This window comes from Leucopleurus acutus, assembly GCF_964270905.1.
Source record: "Leucopleurus acutus genome assembly, chromosome: 5".
Lineage (NCBI taxonomy): Eukaryota > Metazoa > Chordata > Mammalia > Artiodactyla > Delphinidae > Leucopleurus > Leucopleurus acutus.
The window spans coordinates 8,335,571-8,350,068 of record NC_139147.1 but is presented as its reverse complement, the minus strand read 5'-3'; the positions used below and the strand labels follow the sequence as shown (position 1 = coordinate 8,350,068).

The following is a 14,498-nucleotide window of genomic DNA, read 5'->3' as shown; positions in this document are numbered from 1 at the left end:
TTTCTTTTGCTGTTCAAATTGTTCCAGCTGTGGCCATGGTGGTCTTACATGTGTTTGGCAGAAAGAAAACAAAAACAAAGTGGGGGTGGGGATAAATTAGTAGTTTAAGATTAAAAGATACACACTCCTGTATATAAAATAGATAAACAACAAGGACCTACTGTATAGCAGAGGTAACTATATTCCATATCTTGTAATAACTTATGATGGAAAAGAATCTGAAAAAGAATATATGTATGTATAACTGAATCACTTCTCTGTATACCTGAGAGTAACACAACATTGTAAATCAACTATACTTCAATTAAAAAAATTATAATAACTGAGTACCTACTGTGTGCAGATGCTGTCTTGAATCCTTTTTGACCTTTAAATGTATTTTTTTGGCATTTGGTTTCCAAAGCCCATGTACCCAGCAGGACCAAGAGTACTGGCTCTCTAACCAGATGGTGACTTTGCACTAGTTATCTAATCTCTCTCAACCCCCGTTTCTTAATCTGTAAAATGGGAATAATGCTTGTTTGCAGGGTTGGGGGTGAAGATTAAATGTATAACTTATAAAATTAATACATGATCCACAAAGGACAAATGATTCCTATTATACAAGCCTGGAATAGTCAAAGCCATAGAGACAGAAAATAGAATGGTGGTCACCAGGGGCTGGTGAAGGGAGGAATGGGAAGTTAGTGGTTAATAGGTACAGAGTTTCAGTTCAGGATGATGAAAAAGTTCTGGAGATGGATGGTGGTGATGGTTGCAAACAATGTGAGTCTACCTAGTGCCACTGAATTATATTTGAAAATGCTTAAAATGGTAAATTGGGCCTCTCACCGTTGTGGCCTCTCCCGTTGCGGAGCACAGGCTCCGGACGCGCAGGCTCAGCGGCCATGGCTCACGGGCCTAACCGCTCCGCGGCATGTGGGATCTTCCCGGACCGGGGCATGAACCCGTGTCCCCTGCATCAGCAGGCAGACTCTCAACGACTGCGCCACCAGGGAAGCTCCAATTTTGTTCTCTTAACATCACAAGTATTTTCCCATGCTGTTCAAGTCAGAAAATGTTTTTATTAGCTGCCTAATATTACACTATCATCTATTTAATCATTGTCATATTTTGGACTTACTTTTCAACATCATAAAAAACACTATAATGGACACCTTTCTGTAATTAAATATGGCTTCATCCCCATCTTGAATACATCTTTAATATAGACACAGAAGTAGAGTTACTGGGCCAAACAGGTGAATATTTTTAAGGCATGTGATGTAAGTTGTCATACCTTTCTGAAAGTACCCCAGTTGCATTCCCGACTCTCGTTTGAAGTTACCCGCACCGGTTGCCAATTGTCCCTTTATAAAATCCTTTCTCTGTTGGTAGATTAAATATGGTATCTTATTGTTGCAATGTTGTCTGTTAATGTTCTTTGCCTCCCCTCCCCCATGCCCTTATACTCAGTGTCTTTTAAAATCATTGTGTGAAATTTTAGTTTTAAAATTAATTCCTCCCTTCGCCTTTAATAAGGTTTCATTATTGTCATAACCTGTTGCTCTTTTTTGTTTTAGCATCTTTATTGGAGTCTAATTGCTTTACAATGGTGTGTTAGTTTCTGCTTTACAACAAAGTGAATCAGCTATACATATACATATATCTCCATACCTCCTCCCTCTTGGGTCTCCCTCCCACCCTCCTTTTTTTTTTACACAACTTAAAAATTTTTATTTATTTATTTATTTAATTTATTTTTTTGGCTGCGCTGGGTCTTCGTTGCTGCGCGCGGGCTTTCTCTAGTTGCGACGAGCGGGGGCTCCTCTTCATTGCAGTGCACGGGCTTCTCATTGCGGTGGCTTCTCTTGTTGCGGAGTTCGGGTTCTAGGCTCACAGGTTTCGGTAATTTTGGCGCACGGGCTTCAGTAGCTGTGACCCGCGGGATCTACAGCGCAGGCTCAGTAGCTGTCGCTCTCGGGCTTAGTTGCTCCGCGGCATGTGGGATCTTCTCGGGCCAGGGCTTGAACCCGTGTCTCCTGCATTGGCAGGCGGATTCTTAACCATTGCGCCACCAGGGAAGCCATAACTTGTTGCTCTTAAACGGGAAAAAAAATGTGGAAACATTTTAATGTCTGAAGTTCTTTAATTTTTTAAAAAATTCCATTACCGTAAGTCACATAAAGTAAGCTCGCGTTCTTCGACGCGGCGTCAGTGGGGCACTGGGCAGCAGATCGTACTTAAGCGAGGGGCCCGAGTCCAGGCCGGCCGCCTTCAGGGTTCTGCCGCCGGGCTCTACTAATGAAACTCCTCCCACCCTGCCCGAGCGCTGGGGACCAAGACAGCTGCGCCCCCGCGAGCCCTGCAGCCCGGCTAGGTATTCCCAGGGCACGCGCGCCATCCCGGCTCATCCAAGGCGCTTTCTGTGCCGGCCCCGGGGCACAGAGGAAAATCGCACCCACCCTCGGAGAAAGCCACATCCTTTTCCAAGGCCTCCGTCGCTGGGAAGGGTGCTCTCATCTGGAGAGCTCTCTCCGCCACCTTCCACCGCCTGGATGCGTTGCTGCAGCCCCACAGCCGCTTTGGGCATCGCGGTCGGGGCTTCCGGGCGCCCACGGTTCAGCACCGCAGGCAGGGCGGGTCCACAGGCTTCAGTAACCGCCCCCCAAACCCCGCGGCCGCTTTAAAAGTCGTGGACGTGAGATTTCCCGCAAATCTGGAGACCTAGATGCAGGAATAAGTAACCCGAGGGACGCGGAGACCCCAGAGGGTCGGGAGGAACCCAGGGATCCCTCCTCTCCAGCACCGGGCGCGGGAGGCCCCTGGGCAAGGGAGCGCCCCCCGACTCCACCGCCCAAGACCCCTGCCCCCTGTGCCCTCCTCTCCAAGGCTTTCTGTGTCACTTCCCGCCGTCCCCTCCCCGAGCTTCCTCGCCCCCGCTCCTGGCGATTATGCCTGGATTTCCTTTGTTCCCTCCACACCCTTGACCAGGGCTTCCCAATTCCCCTTCTTGACCTCGTCCCCTCCCCCCCGCGGCGCTCCCTCCTGGAGCTTTGCTTGTCCCCTCCCGGAGCTTCTCCGGTGCCCTCCCTACCCTCTCCCGGGTTTCCCGTGTCCCCTCCCCGCCCCGCCCCCGTTTTTAAACCTGGCGCCGAGAGCGCGGGTAGGTGAGCGCCCTCGCCTGAGCGGTTAAAGGCGCGGGCGGTCGCGGGCGCCGCTGGAGGGGCGCGGGCTCCGAGGGCACCATGAGATCCGAGGCAGCGGCTGGAGCCCGGGAGGCGCGGGGACGCGTCTGTCACTGCCCCGGGGACGGTCCACGGGGACCACCACCGCTGCGCGGGCCCGAGAGGTGAGGGTGTCCCCACGGCGCGTCGGTGCGGGGAGCGCAGGCAGGATGCTCCGGCCGCGCTGAGCCCCCGAAGCCAGGCGGAGCCCTGGAGCCCGACGCGACGCAGAGAAAGTTCCTTAGCCAGAGTCAGGGACGCAGAATCTTCTCGGCTCCAGAGCACAGTTCTGAAGTGCGGAGGCCCAGGAGGTGCCCGGCAATGGGCCAAAGCTTCGGCTTCTAGATCTGAAACCCACCGGGCTGGGATCGGTTAAGTCTTCGGGGGCCCCTCAGTGAACCCTGCAGGGGGTCGCGTCACGTTGACTGTCACACTCTTGGTGACATTCTTTGTTTGCCCTGTGCGTGGGACTCAGCGTTCGCTGTCACGGGCACCAGCCTTTTTTAAGGTAGTAAAGTTAAAATCAAATTAGCAGGGGAGTTGTGGAAGGGCCTGGGTGGCCAGGCAGCCAGAGAGGAGAAACACATTCCCGCTTTTTGCATCGTAAAACTCTGTAGACTCATCTCTGTGCAGTCAGAAATTAATGAGCAACAAAGTAGCCAGTTACCGCGGGGAGTCTGAATGGAAGAATCCTGCCAGGCTGGGAAGAGAAATTCCTCAAATAATGATGTGTATCATATTTGGGATTTCTCAAAAAGCCCAGTGAAGGCAGAGAACTGAGAATGTGGCAGGAGAAAAACGCAAATGGCACAGACTGAGAACTTGAGAGAACATTCTGGTGTGTCCAGTGACTCTTAGGCAGACATTAGAAATTATAAGAATGTTAACTCTTATGATCTAACTTTAAAAGCAGAAAATGCTGGGGTTCACTCTTGGTCCGTGTCCTTCCAGCCAAACACCATGGAGACCTTGGACCCTGACCCCCCAGGATGCTGACCCCACCAGAACTGGAAGCGAGGTAAGGTTAAGTGTGGGCACTGTAGGTATCAACCAGTTCAGCCAGGAAGTGGCACCATCCCTAAAATAAAGGGACCATGAAAGGCCTCCTCGGCCAGTCCCTCCCTTGGTCATCTAATGCAGAGGTGCCTTGGGGTCTGGGGGTAGCAGCCTGGCCAGCTAGGTGTTGATCATATCTGAGTCATATGCAGATTGGCTCTTGCTTTCTTCTCCTTTCTTGAAAAGCAAAGCCACTATGGCAGAACTGTTTCAAGGGCATTATAAGAGATTTCTTCCATGGTGGGTTTTTTCTTCTTCTTTTATTTATTTATTTTTATTTATTGGCCGCACCTCGGAGCTTGAGGGATCTCAGTTCCCTGACCAGGAATTGAACCCCTCCCGTGCCACGGTAGTGAAAGTGGCGAGTCTTAACCACTGGGCCACCAGTGGAATTCCCCCATGTTGGGGTTTTTCCTGCTAACCGGCAGGTAGAAGAGAGAAGTCTGTCTCGGTCCCCCTCATCTTAGAGAAAAGCTGAGTGTGCCATTAGCCCTGGGCTGGTGCCACAGAGTAAATACGGGCAGAGTCCTGTCTCGGGTGCCCGGAAGGTGTGGTTAAAAGTCCCCACCCGCCGACTGGCCCTTTCTGAAGCTCTCTGGGCCCTGTCTGCAAGCACTCCTGGGGTAAGTCATGTTGTCTGAGCAAACACACTCCAGCTGAGGGCTTTGTGGGTGAAGATTAATCACCACCACTATTCTTTTGTCTCCTGCATTGGTAACGAAATTGTTTTATACTTACTGGAGTAATGACTTACTTTCATAGAATTTGCCTGTCCTTTGTTATATTTTAAAATATAAATTGATGACTTTTAAAATGCTGGAGTTAATTGGGCTGGGAAGGACCATTAGGTTACACCTGTGGCATTGTGCAGTTATTTTTAGTATGATAAGAAACTCAGGTTCAGACCTTTCATGCATTTTGAAATTGACTCTTTTATTAAATGAGTCTGAATAATGAGAGTTTTAATTCGGTCACTATTATTTAAAGAGTGAAGCAAATCAAATTATATTAAATTAACAAGGAATATTATTTTTTAGCGCAAATTATTGTTACATACAATATCTAAATAATGGGAAGTAATTCCTTCTTTTGCATTCAAACTTAAGTTCTTAAACATAAATTTAAAAGGTGTTTGGGAGAAAAAATTATCCAATTTTCTTTTAAATGAAGTGTTTGTATAGCCTCTCCCTTTGCAAGAATGAAAATACAGCACACTTTCTAACGTAAGGTAGTCTTTTTTTTTTTCCTATTATTATGAGAAGGCCATTTGTGAGAAAAATGAAGATTACTCGCAGAAAAATGTTAAGCTATGACAACTTTCTGTTGATCATCAGCGAGGCACAACGGATCAAGCAGTTGCGTTCATGGATTTGTTCGGGGGCCGGGGTGGAGAGTGGGTGTTCATGGGGGCTGTAGAGCTCGCTGCCGGGCTTCCCCCCTGGCCAGCTCTTTGCAGACCCCGATCTGCCGGGCAGAGCGGTCAGCTGCGGACGACTGCAGACCCGGAGTATCGCGCTCGGTTCCCCGGAGCCCCAGCCTGGGGAGGGCAGCCCGGCGCGGGGAGGGACGGCTTCTTGCTCAGCAGCGCCCTCTGCCGACAAAGCAGGAGAACTCCTCGGCTCCTGAGCTCTGTTGTGTATTTCTCGAGAAATGTCATTGGTCGGGAATGGTGTGGGTGAGGGGTGAGGGATTACTGCCTAGTGACCTGTACCACAATTGCAGGCGAGCAGATCACAGTTAGAATACTATAGGGCTTCCCTGGTGGTGCAGTGGTTGAGAGTCCGCCTGCCGATGCAGGGGACACGGGTTCGTGCCCCGGTCCGGGAGGATCCCACATGCTGCGGAGCGGCTGGGCCCGTGAGCCATGGCCGCTGAGCCTGCGCGTCCGGAGCCTGTGCTCCGCAACGGGAGAGGCCACAACAGTGAGAGGCCCGCGTACCGCAAAAAAAAAAAAAAAGAATACAATCTAAATTCGAGGGAAAGTCTCAAGACCCTGTGTCCTGAGCAGTAGGGTCACCCTCGCTCATTTGGTTCCCCTGGTACCACCGCTTGGGAGCTGTCTCCCTCCCGTGCCTGGGAAAAAATGAATGACGGCCCAAGCCTGCAAGGGAGACGATTTCTAGGGCATGTAAGGAACTGTGTTCTCCTGCGCGTCCTTCCATCTTCCAGGCTTCCTGTATCGTAGCTTTTTTTTTTTAATTTAATTTAATTTTTTTATACAGCAGGTTCTTATTACTCATGAATTTTATACACATCAGTGTATACATGTCAATCCCAATCTCCCAATTCATCCAACCACCACCCCCGCCCCCCTGCATCGTAGCTTTACCAGAGTCAGAGGCATGTGTGGAGAGAACACAGAGAGATCCTCACAAAAGTCTCTCTTGTATCTCTTCTTTCGCACAAACATCCCCCCCCCCTTTTTTTTTCTTGGTAGAGACACTTGGAAACATGTATTCTGAGAGAATCAGAAGGTTTCGGTACAAATGCCATAAAAATGTGATGTGATACACACATCACATGTGAGCCCCGCTGTGGCTAAACAATTACCCCCCTACCTCCCCCCCCCATGTTCGGCGGCTGCTCACTGTTCCCGGGACCCTGTCAGGAGCTTCTGTGGAGCTCATGCATTGTTGGACGGCGGGGTGTTCTTGTTTGACGTCCTTCAGCTAAAGCACAGTTACGTTCTTCAACAGCTCCCTGTCCGTGTGTCCTGAGGCCCCTCCCCCCCTCCCCCAAGGAAAGCTTTCACCTCTCTGGGTGCAAAGGGAAGGTGCTGTCTGTGGCATTTTGGTTTCGTAGCTGTTCAGCCCTGTCGCACATCCCTTTAACACAGTGTGTACCTTGTGTACATTTTTGTTACCCTGAATTATCAGAGTGTGAATATTTAGACGTTTAAGTCATCAGAAAAGGACGTTTAAGAGGAGGATATTTGAGATATGAAATTTTAAAATCTGTGTATGTTTGTGGGGTAAAGTTTACAGAGTTTATAAAAGTGTGCTATGTGTTTCCCAGAGTCTGGTTAGAATTAATCACTTGAAGGAAGCTATTACTCCATACTAGCCACCGCTGCCTTTAGGCGTCCACCAAGGCTTGCATTGTCTATTATATCCTCTCCCATCACAGGGTGGAAAATTGCCACTGACAGCCCAGGATTGCTTATGGTGGTAGAGTGAGTCTGAGCAGTTAGAGATACTTTATAATTATGAACAGAGCTTAATACAGATGTGATTTCTTGGAGACACCAAAGAGTGAACTTCATTATGGAAAAGATTTTGTTCCAAAGACCGTCATTCTTTCCCTTAGCTTACCATAGCATATTATAAAAATAAGCCTGGTAAAATTTCAAGGAGGCTCATGGTTTGAGGTCTTACATTCAGATTTTTAATCCAGTCTTTTTTTTGTGTATGGTGTAAGATAGGGGCCCAGTTTCATTCTTTTGCATGTGGCTGTTCAGTTTTCTCAAGACCATTTTTTGAAGAGACTGTCCTTTCCCCATTGTATATTTTTGTCTCCCTTGTCATAAATTAATTGACGATATACATGCATAAGTTTATTTCTGGGCTCACTATTCTGTTCCATTGATCTATGTGTCTGTATTTAGGCCAATACCATACTGTTTTGATTCCTATAGCTTTGTAATATAGTTTGAAATCAAGAAGTGCAATGCCTCAAGCTTCTCCTTCTTTCTCAAGATTGCTTTGGCTATTCAGGGCCCCCAGCAAGTGGTCTCTGCCCTTTTGGATGCTACCAAATGTCCTTGGAATCTGTCTTTCCTTTCCCTTCTGGTTGGTGTTACTTGAGTTCAAACCACCTCTTGTCAGGTGCCTCCAAGCCCTTAGCTCACCAGTCTATGCTATGCACTGCTCCCAGCAGCCACCATGATCCTTAAAATGCAGATCTGATTGTTGAATTCCCAGCTCAAAGTCAGTAATGGTCTTGAATCCTGTCTCCAGAATGAAACTTAGACTCAGTAGTGGGTATTCAAGTTGTTCAGTGTCTGGACTTAGCTTCCTGTTGAGCCCTTTTACCAATGCAGTCTCTCATTCATTCCACGCTGGGCTCCACCTTTCCACGCTGTGCTCTCTATTTTCCCGCCCCTCAGAATTTGATGCTCTGCTCCACTAGGAATGGGCCCAGAACTGCATACCCAAGTGCCACTGATGTCTCTGCCAAGGCCCCCATGAACCCTTTCCTGATCCTCTTCCTTGTTTAGAATAGTTAGCATCTTACTGTATGGTGCTTTGTAATGTAGTTATTTGCCTCTATGTGTGTCTTTCCTCATTAGATTTAAAATGCATGAACTGGGGGACTGTGTCCGACTCATCCTTCCACCTTGGGATCCCTCACAGGGCCCGGGATATCATGACAACAGTAAGAGGGAGAGGAGCTTATCAAATACTGTTAAGGTGTTTAAACTATCTCTAAAATTGGAACTGACACAAGTGCAGGCTACTTAGATTTTATTTTTAAAAACTTCAGGATGCTGCTTTCAGAGGCTTCTTGACTGTGTCTGTGTTTGTATGTGTCTGTCTTTACAGCTTGAGCCTGGGTGTGACCAACAAACCTTTGGATCGAAGGGGGCCTTTGGGTTTCAGCATCCTGTAAGGTAATATCTGACTTCACTGTAAGAAATGTATTGTTTCCTTTTTTAAAATTATTATTTTTATTTTTATGTAACATTTCTAAAGGTTTACAAGATATGATTTTAAAATGGGTGTATTTTATGGTTCTTATGTTAATTGATACAAACATAGCAAAATGCTTATGTGTATAAATTATTTGGCCAGTATCCACTCACTTCATACCTTTAAGAAAGAGAATATAAGCTCATTTGCAATCATAATAATTAACTAGTTAATAACATAAAGCAAGCTAAAATAATTTTTAAAGAATGTTGACCTGAAAAAGTGTAATGATTCTCAGTGTAGATGTTCCTATGTGGGACAAATTAATGTGTGAATTACAATACAGTTTAAAAGTACACATGTGGGGCTTCCCTGGTGGCGCAGTGGTTGAGAGTCCACCTGCCGATGCAGGGGACACGGGTTCGTGCCCTGGTCCGGGAGGATCCCACATGCCGCGGAGCCGTTGGGCCCGTGAGCCATGGCCGCTGAGCCTGCGTGTCCGTAGCCTGTGCTCCGCAATGGGAGAGGCCACAACACTGAGAGGCCCGCACACCGCAAAAAAAAAAAAAAAAAGTACACATGTGTATAATTATCCTCTAAAGATAATTTATAATTTTTGAAGATAAATCTATGACATTTCAGAATAATGTTTTTCAGTCCATAATAATCTTGAAAAAACGATTAAGGCTACCTTCCACATAAGGCACCCTCTGCCGGACTATATTATTTCCTTTAAATATAAGCATTAATACACTTCAGTGTCTTCAAGTGTATACATTTTCAAAAAATGGAAAATAATTCAGTATATTCTCCAACATTATTTAGTTATGATTATCCTAAGGAACTTCAAGGATATTTTGTTGGATTTCTAGAATCTATTCATTTATTCATTCATTCAGTGTTTCATTTGCAAGTTGGAATTGGCCTCTTTTCTTTATACTTGTTTATACCTCTTTTTTATACCATATTCTGCCTTGTGTTAAATTTAATTGCATATGAATTATATACGCATATCAGCTTATTTACTTAGATATTTAGGTATATTTCTATTTTTCTCCGAGGATATAAGTTAATGTACTGCCTAGTGCAAAGTAGACCCCCTAAATGTAGATGTGAAGTAAATGAGGGACTGGATGGATACTGTACCACGGTTGGATCCTCTGGCCTCTGAGTAGTTCTTTCATGGTCCGGGTCTTGGCGGTGATCAGGACCCTCACTGCTGTATCCCTCTTTTTTGTTTGTTTCTTGGCCACGCCACTTGGTTCCCTGACCAGGGATCAAACTTGTGTCCCCTGCACTGGAAGTGCGGAATCCTAACCACTGGACCACCAGGGAATTCCCTATATCCCTCTTACATTTCATGCATTTTGGGCAAGTGGTTCATGCACTGGACTTTTATCTGTTTCTCTATGTCTGTTTTTCTCCTATCTCTCTCAGCCTGTCTCTTTCCAGGTGTCATTTCCTTCACCAAAATAAACCTAGCCTACGCTGTCACCTCTCATCAGAGTACTTTTCCCCTGGTTGTCCTGGAAGACTAGAAGCTTTAATAAGACTCAAGGATACTAATTGCCAGAGATGAAAATTAGAGCCCCTCAAACTGATCAAAGGGTGATTTTTGGAAAAAGGAAGTTTTCCTAGTGTTTCACATCAGTGGTCTTCAATCTTCATGAAATCACTGGGGAAGCTTTACAAATGCAGGCGGGAGGTGGGGCGGGGCGATTCCCCTGGGGGTGCTGGGGAAAAGTGCGGGTATCTGTATTTTTACAGGTTTCCCAGGTGACCCCAATGTGGGCTGGGGTTGGGAGCCACCCCCTCCTTCATGCCCCATGAGCCTTCACCTTCACACCTGCCCCCGGGCCTGCCTCACAGACTCTGCTGTGCCCTGACTTTTGATTCATTGAAAATGCAGTGACTGATGTGTGATCTGCACCTGTGTAACTGTGCGTTGCGGGCTGAATACATAACTTTATCTTTATTACAAAATTTTATCTTTTTATACACAAAAATGGGGAGAATGATATAGTGAACCCCCCTGTGCATCACCAGCCTCAATAATTATCAGTGTTCTCAGGATCTGATCGTGCTTATCATCTCTCCCAAAGATTTGTTGTTAGAATAGTTTAAAGCAAATCCCAGACATCCTACACACTCACTTGTAAATACCTCAGCATGACACCTAATTTTTAACATGGCCAACCACTAAACTATGCTGTCCTAGATTTACATAGATGTGCATTCTCTCTGTCGCAGAGTTTCTCAGTCTCGGCACTACTGAAGCTTCGGACTGGCTAATTTTAAAAAATTGAGATATAGTTGACTGGAGTGGATAATTCTTTGTTGTGGGGCTGTCCTGGGCATTGTGGGGTGTTTAGCGCATCCCTGGCTTCTACACACTAAATGACAGTAGCTGCCCTTCAGTTGGGATAACTAAAGTTGACTCCAAACATTGCTGAAGGTCCCCTGAGGGTTGAGAACCATCAACTATTGGAAATCTTAGAAAGTTAAAAATCGCCCTACATTATTTATAGTAAGGTGTTTTCTCTCCCTTTTCTCCTCCGTCCAAAAAGGGGGGAATTGAAATCAGCTTTGCAAACAAGCAATGATCGATGGGTAATCCCTCTCAGTTCCTTTATAAGATCACAGGGGAAAACGCAAACAATTAGTAAGTCAAAGCTACAAGAAGAGATTATGGGGACAGTGGGACATTTAAAATACTTTCCATGTATAACTGGAATCCTAAATTCACAAAACCTGGATGTAGAGGTTCCAAATTCTATATATTCCTTTTCTTCCTTCTTTCCTTCCCTTCCCTCCCCCCCCCCCCACTCTCTTTCTCCCTCTCCCTCTCTCTCTTCTAGAAAAATTGCCAGGGTTGCCATTTTCTGTTCTGCCAAAGTGAGGGATGCACCCCTACAGGTGACATTTACTATGGCAACATTCAGAAAGATTAGCCACTTCTCTAGACCAGGGTTTCAGGGTCAAGTTTCCTCCAAAGTCATGACGTTCCCTCTGTGGTGGGGGGGGGTGGTGGTCAGAGGGGAGTGAGGCATCCCCTGAATAGGACATATATTATCCAGGATGAATCAGGTCCTTTGTTCGATCAGAGAGAGCCTCTTAACTTTGGAACTCAATGTTTTCCTACCCTTTTACCTTTGTGGAAGCACACCCTTCTCCCTGTGTTGGTCTAAATTGATCTGCTCACCCAGCTTACAGCTCAATTCTGACCTAGTGTGGGGTTCACTACCAGGTCCCCCCATCTGCCCACAGTTTTGTGTTCTGGTGACTTAAAAAAAAAAAAAACCCACTGTGCACAGTGAAGGCAAAATCAGGAGGGAAGATTGGGGCTTAGCTGCTTCTAGGGAAAAGGGTCCTCTAGATGCAGTTTAAGACTGTTTTCAGGTTGATTAATGGTGTATTTGTTTCTTAAATATTAGACTTTATTTACCCATTTCTAAGCGTCAAGAGTATCTGCAGAGTTCTGGGGAGAAGGTGCTGGCCAGCTTCCCCGTGCAAGCCACCATTCACTTCTACAACGATGAGTCCAATTCAGACGAGGAGCACGACCCAGAGGTCCAGCCCTCCGACCTGCGGCGCCAGGAGGCGCAGGACAGCCCGGGAGGAAAGGGCAGAGACCGGCTGACAAACCCAGGATGGCGCCCCAGAGGCTGCGGTGGCCTCGGTGGTAAGGGTCCGCTCCCCTACCCTGACTCTCTGGAGGATGCTGCGTGCCCCTCATCCAAGTAGTCTGTCTCTCCTGCACCAGACCCACCTCACATGTGCCCTGGGGACAACCCTTGGGGACAGCCGCGCCAGGACACCTTGCGTTTCAACACACTTTGCATGTACGAGGACTTGACTTTGGCCAGCACGCCGCTCGTGGCGAGGACTCAGCTTGTACTTGTCCCTTCTCCTAGTGATTCTCTGTGCCTCATTTGTACCTTTGAGAAAGGATTCTAGGTCCAAGAGGTTTGCATCCATATGGGCTGTTATCAGGAGGGGCCAACTTTCAAAGCACGTTCGGCAATGTCACCGTGCTGATCAAACGACAAATTATTCCATATAGATTAATAACCCACCCTCGCCTCTCACTTAACCTGAGACCCTTTATTTGGCTTTTTCCACTTTTGTAAAAATGATCCAGATTTTGTCCGAGGCCGATGTGGTTGCTTAGTGACATTCTGAAAAAAAGTTTATTTATAAAAAACAAACACACTGAATAATTTCCATAAAAGTAACAAAAATAAAAAGATAAGGATCTGTGGGGGGAACCATTCTGGATAAAAACATATATGATGCTTGTCTAAGCACTGTGTGTATGGATAGAGAGACGAGCTTTAACTCTTAGCTGGGGACCACTTTGGGCTTATTACTTGTCTAGAGTAACACTGTTTTCAATCAAAGTACCAAATGTAATATCATTTTCAGCTTTTTATATTTTGAGGACCAAATGAGTGTATTTGTCAAGGTTTTTTACTTAACTATTTTTCATGTTGTTGTCTTCCCAGTTTCTACTTGAAATAAATATTTTGAGAGACAAAACCGTTTGATAATCATCTTTTTTGTTTGACATTTTAGATTCAATTAGTGCCTCCTTTAAAGTTTTTAAGTTTGTTAGGATTTTTCTATATTTAACTCTTTATATTTCTGTTTTTTTAAGAATGTAGAAAAGTATAAAAATGAAAGCAAAATGGCCTATAAGCTCAATGCTCTGAAAAATCCATTAATATTAAAAAATAGGAGGGGGACTTCCCTGGTGGTCCAGGGGTTAAGAATCCACCGTCCAATGCAGGGGGCCCAGGTTGGATCCTTGGTCAGGGAACTACAGTCCCACATGCCCTGGGGCAACTAAGCCCAGGAGCCACAACTACTGAGCCCAAGCACTGCAACGAAAGATCCTGCATGCCGCAACTAACACCTGGCACAGCCAAAAATAAATAAATAAATATTTTTTTAAAAAATAGGAGGGAATTCCCTGGCGGTCCAGTGGTTAGGAGTCAGCGCTTTCACTGCCAAGGGCACGGGTTCAATCCCTGATTGGGGAACTAAGAGCCCACAAGCTGCGCACCATGGCCAGAAAATAAAATAAAATAAAATAAAAAATAGGAGTAATACATGCAAATATTCCAACAACCCAAACATTATAGAAAAGTATTGATATATGTTGCAAAGTAGCCCTCTCCTGTCTTCCCCTTTCTCTGTCCAAAGGTAGCCGATATCAATATATTTTTTAAAATATTTATTTACTATTTTTTTAAAAAAATTTATTTATTATTTATTTTTGGCTGTGTTGGGTCTTTGTTGCTGCACACGGGCCTTCTCTAGTTGCGGCGAGTGGGGGCCACTCTTCGTTGCGGTGTGTGGGCTCCTCATTGCTGTGGCTTCTCTTGTTGTGGAGCACAGGCTCTAGGCGCGCAGGCTTCAGTTGTTGTGGCACGTGGGCTTCAGTAGTTGTGGCTCATGGGCCCTGGAGCACAGGCTCAGTAGTTGTGGCGCACGAGCTTAGTTGCTCTGTGGCATGTGGGACCTTCCCGGACCGGGGCTCGAACCCGTGTCCCCTGCATCGGCAGGTGGATTCTTAACCACTGTGCCACCAGGGAAGTCCCTAAAA

The 14,498-nt window shown here is 46.3% G+C and overlaps 1 protein-coding gene across 1 annotated transcript; it reads left to right on the top strand.

The window, feature by feature from the left end:
* Positions 1–3,227: 3,227 nt before the first annotated feature.
* On the top strand, positions 3,228–12,634 carry RIPPLY3 (ripply transcriptional repressor 3; the record flags this gene model as incomplete). The annotated part of the gene is made up of 4 exons (XM_082839428.1): positions 3,228–3,331; positions 4,158–4,224; positions 8,804–8,871; positions 12,325–12,634. 4 exons carry the CDS (start codon positions 3,228–3,230, stop codon positions 12,632–12,634), a joined length of 549 nt encoding a protein of 182 aa, XP_082695554.1.
* Between the last annotated feature and the right edge of the window lie 1,864 nt (positions 12,635–14,498).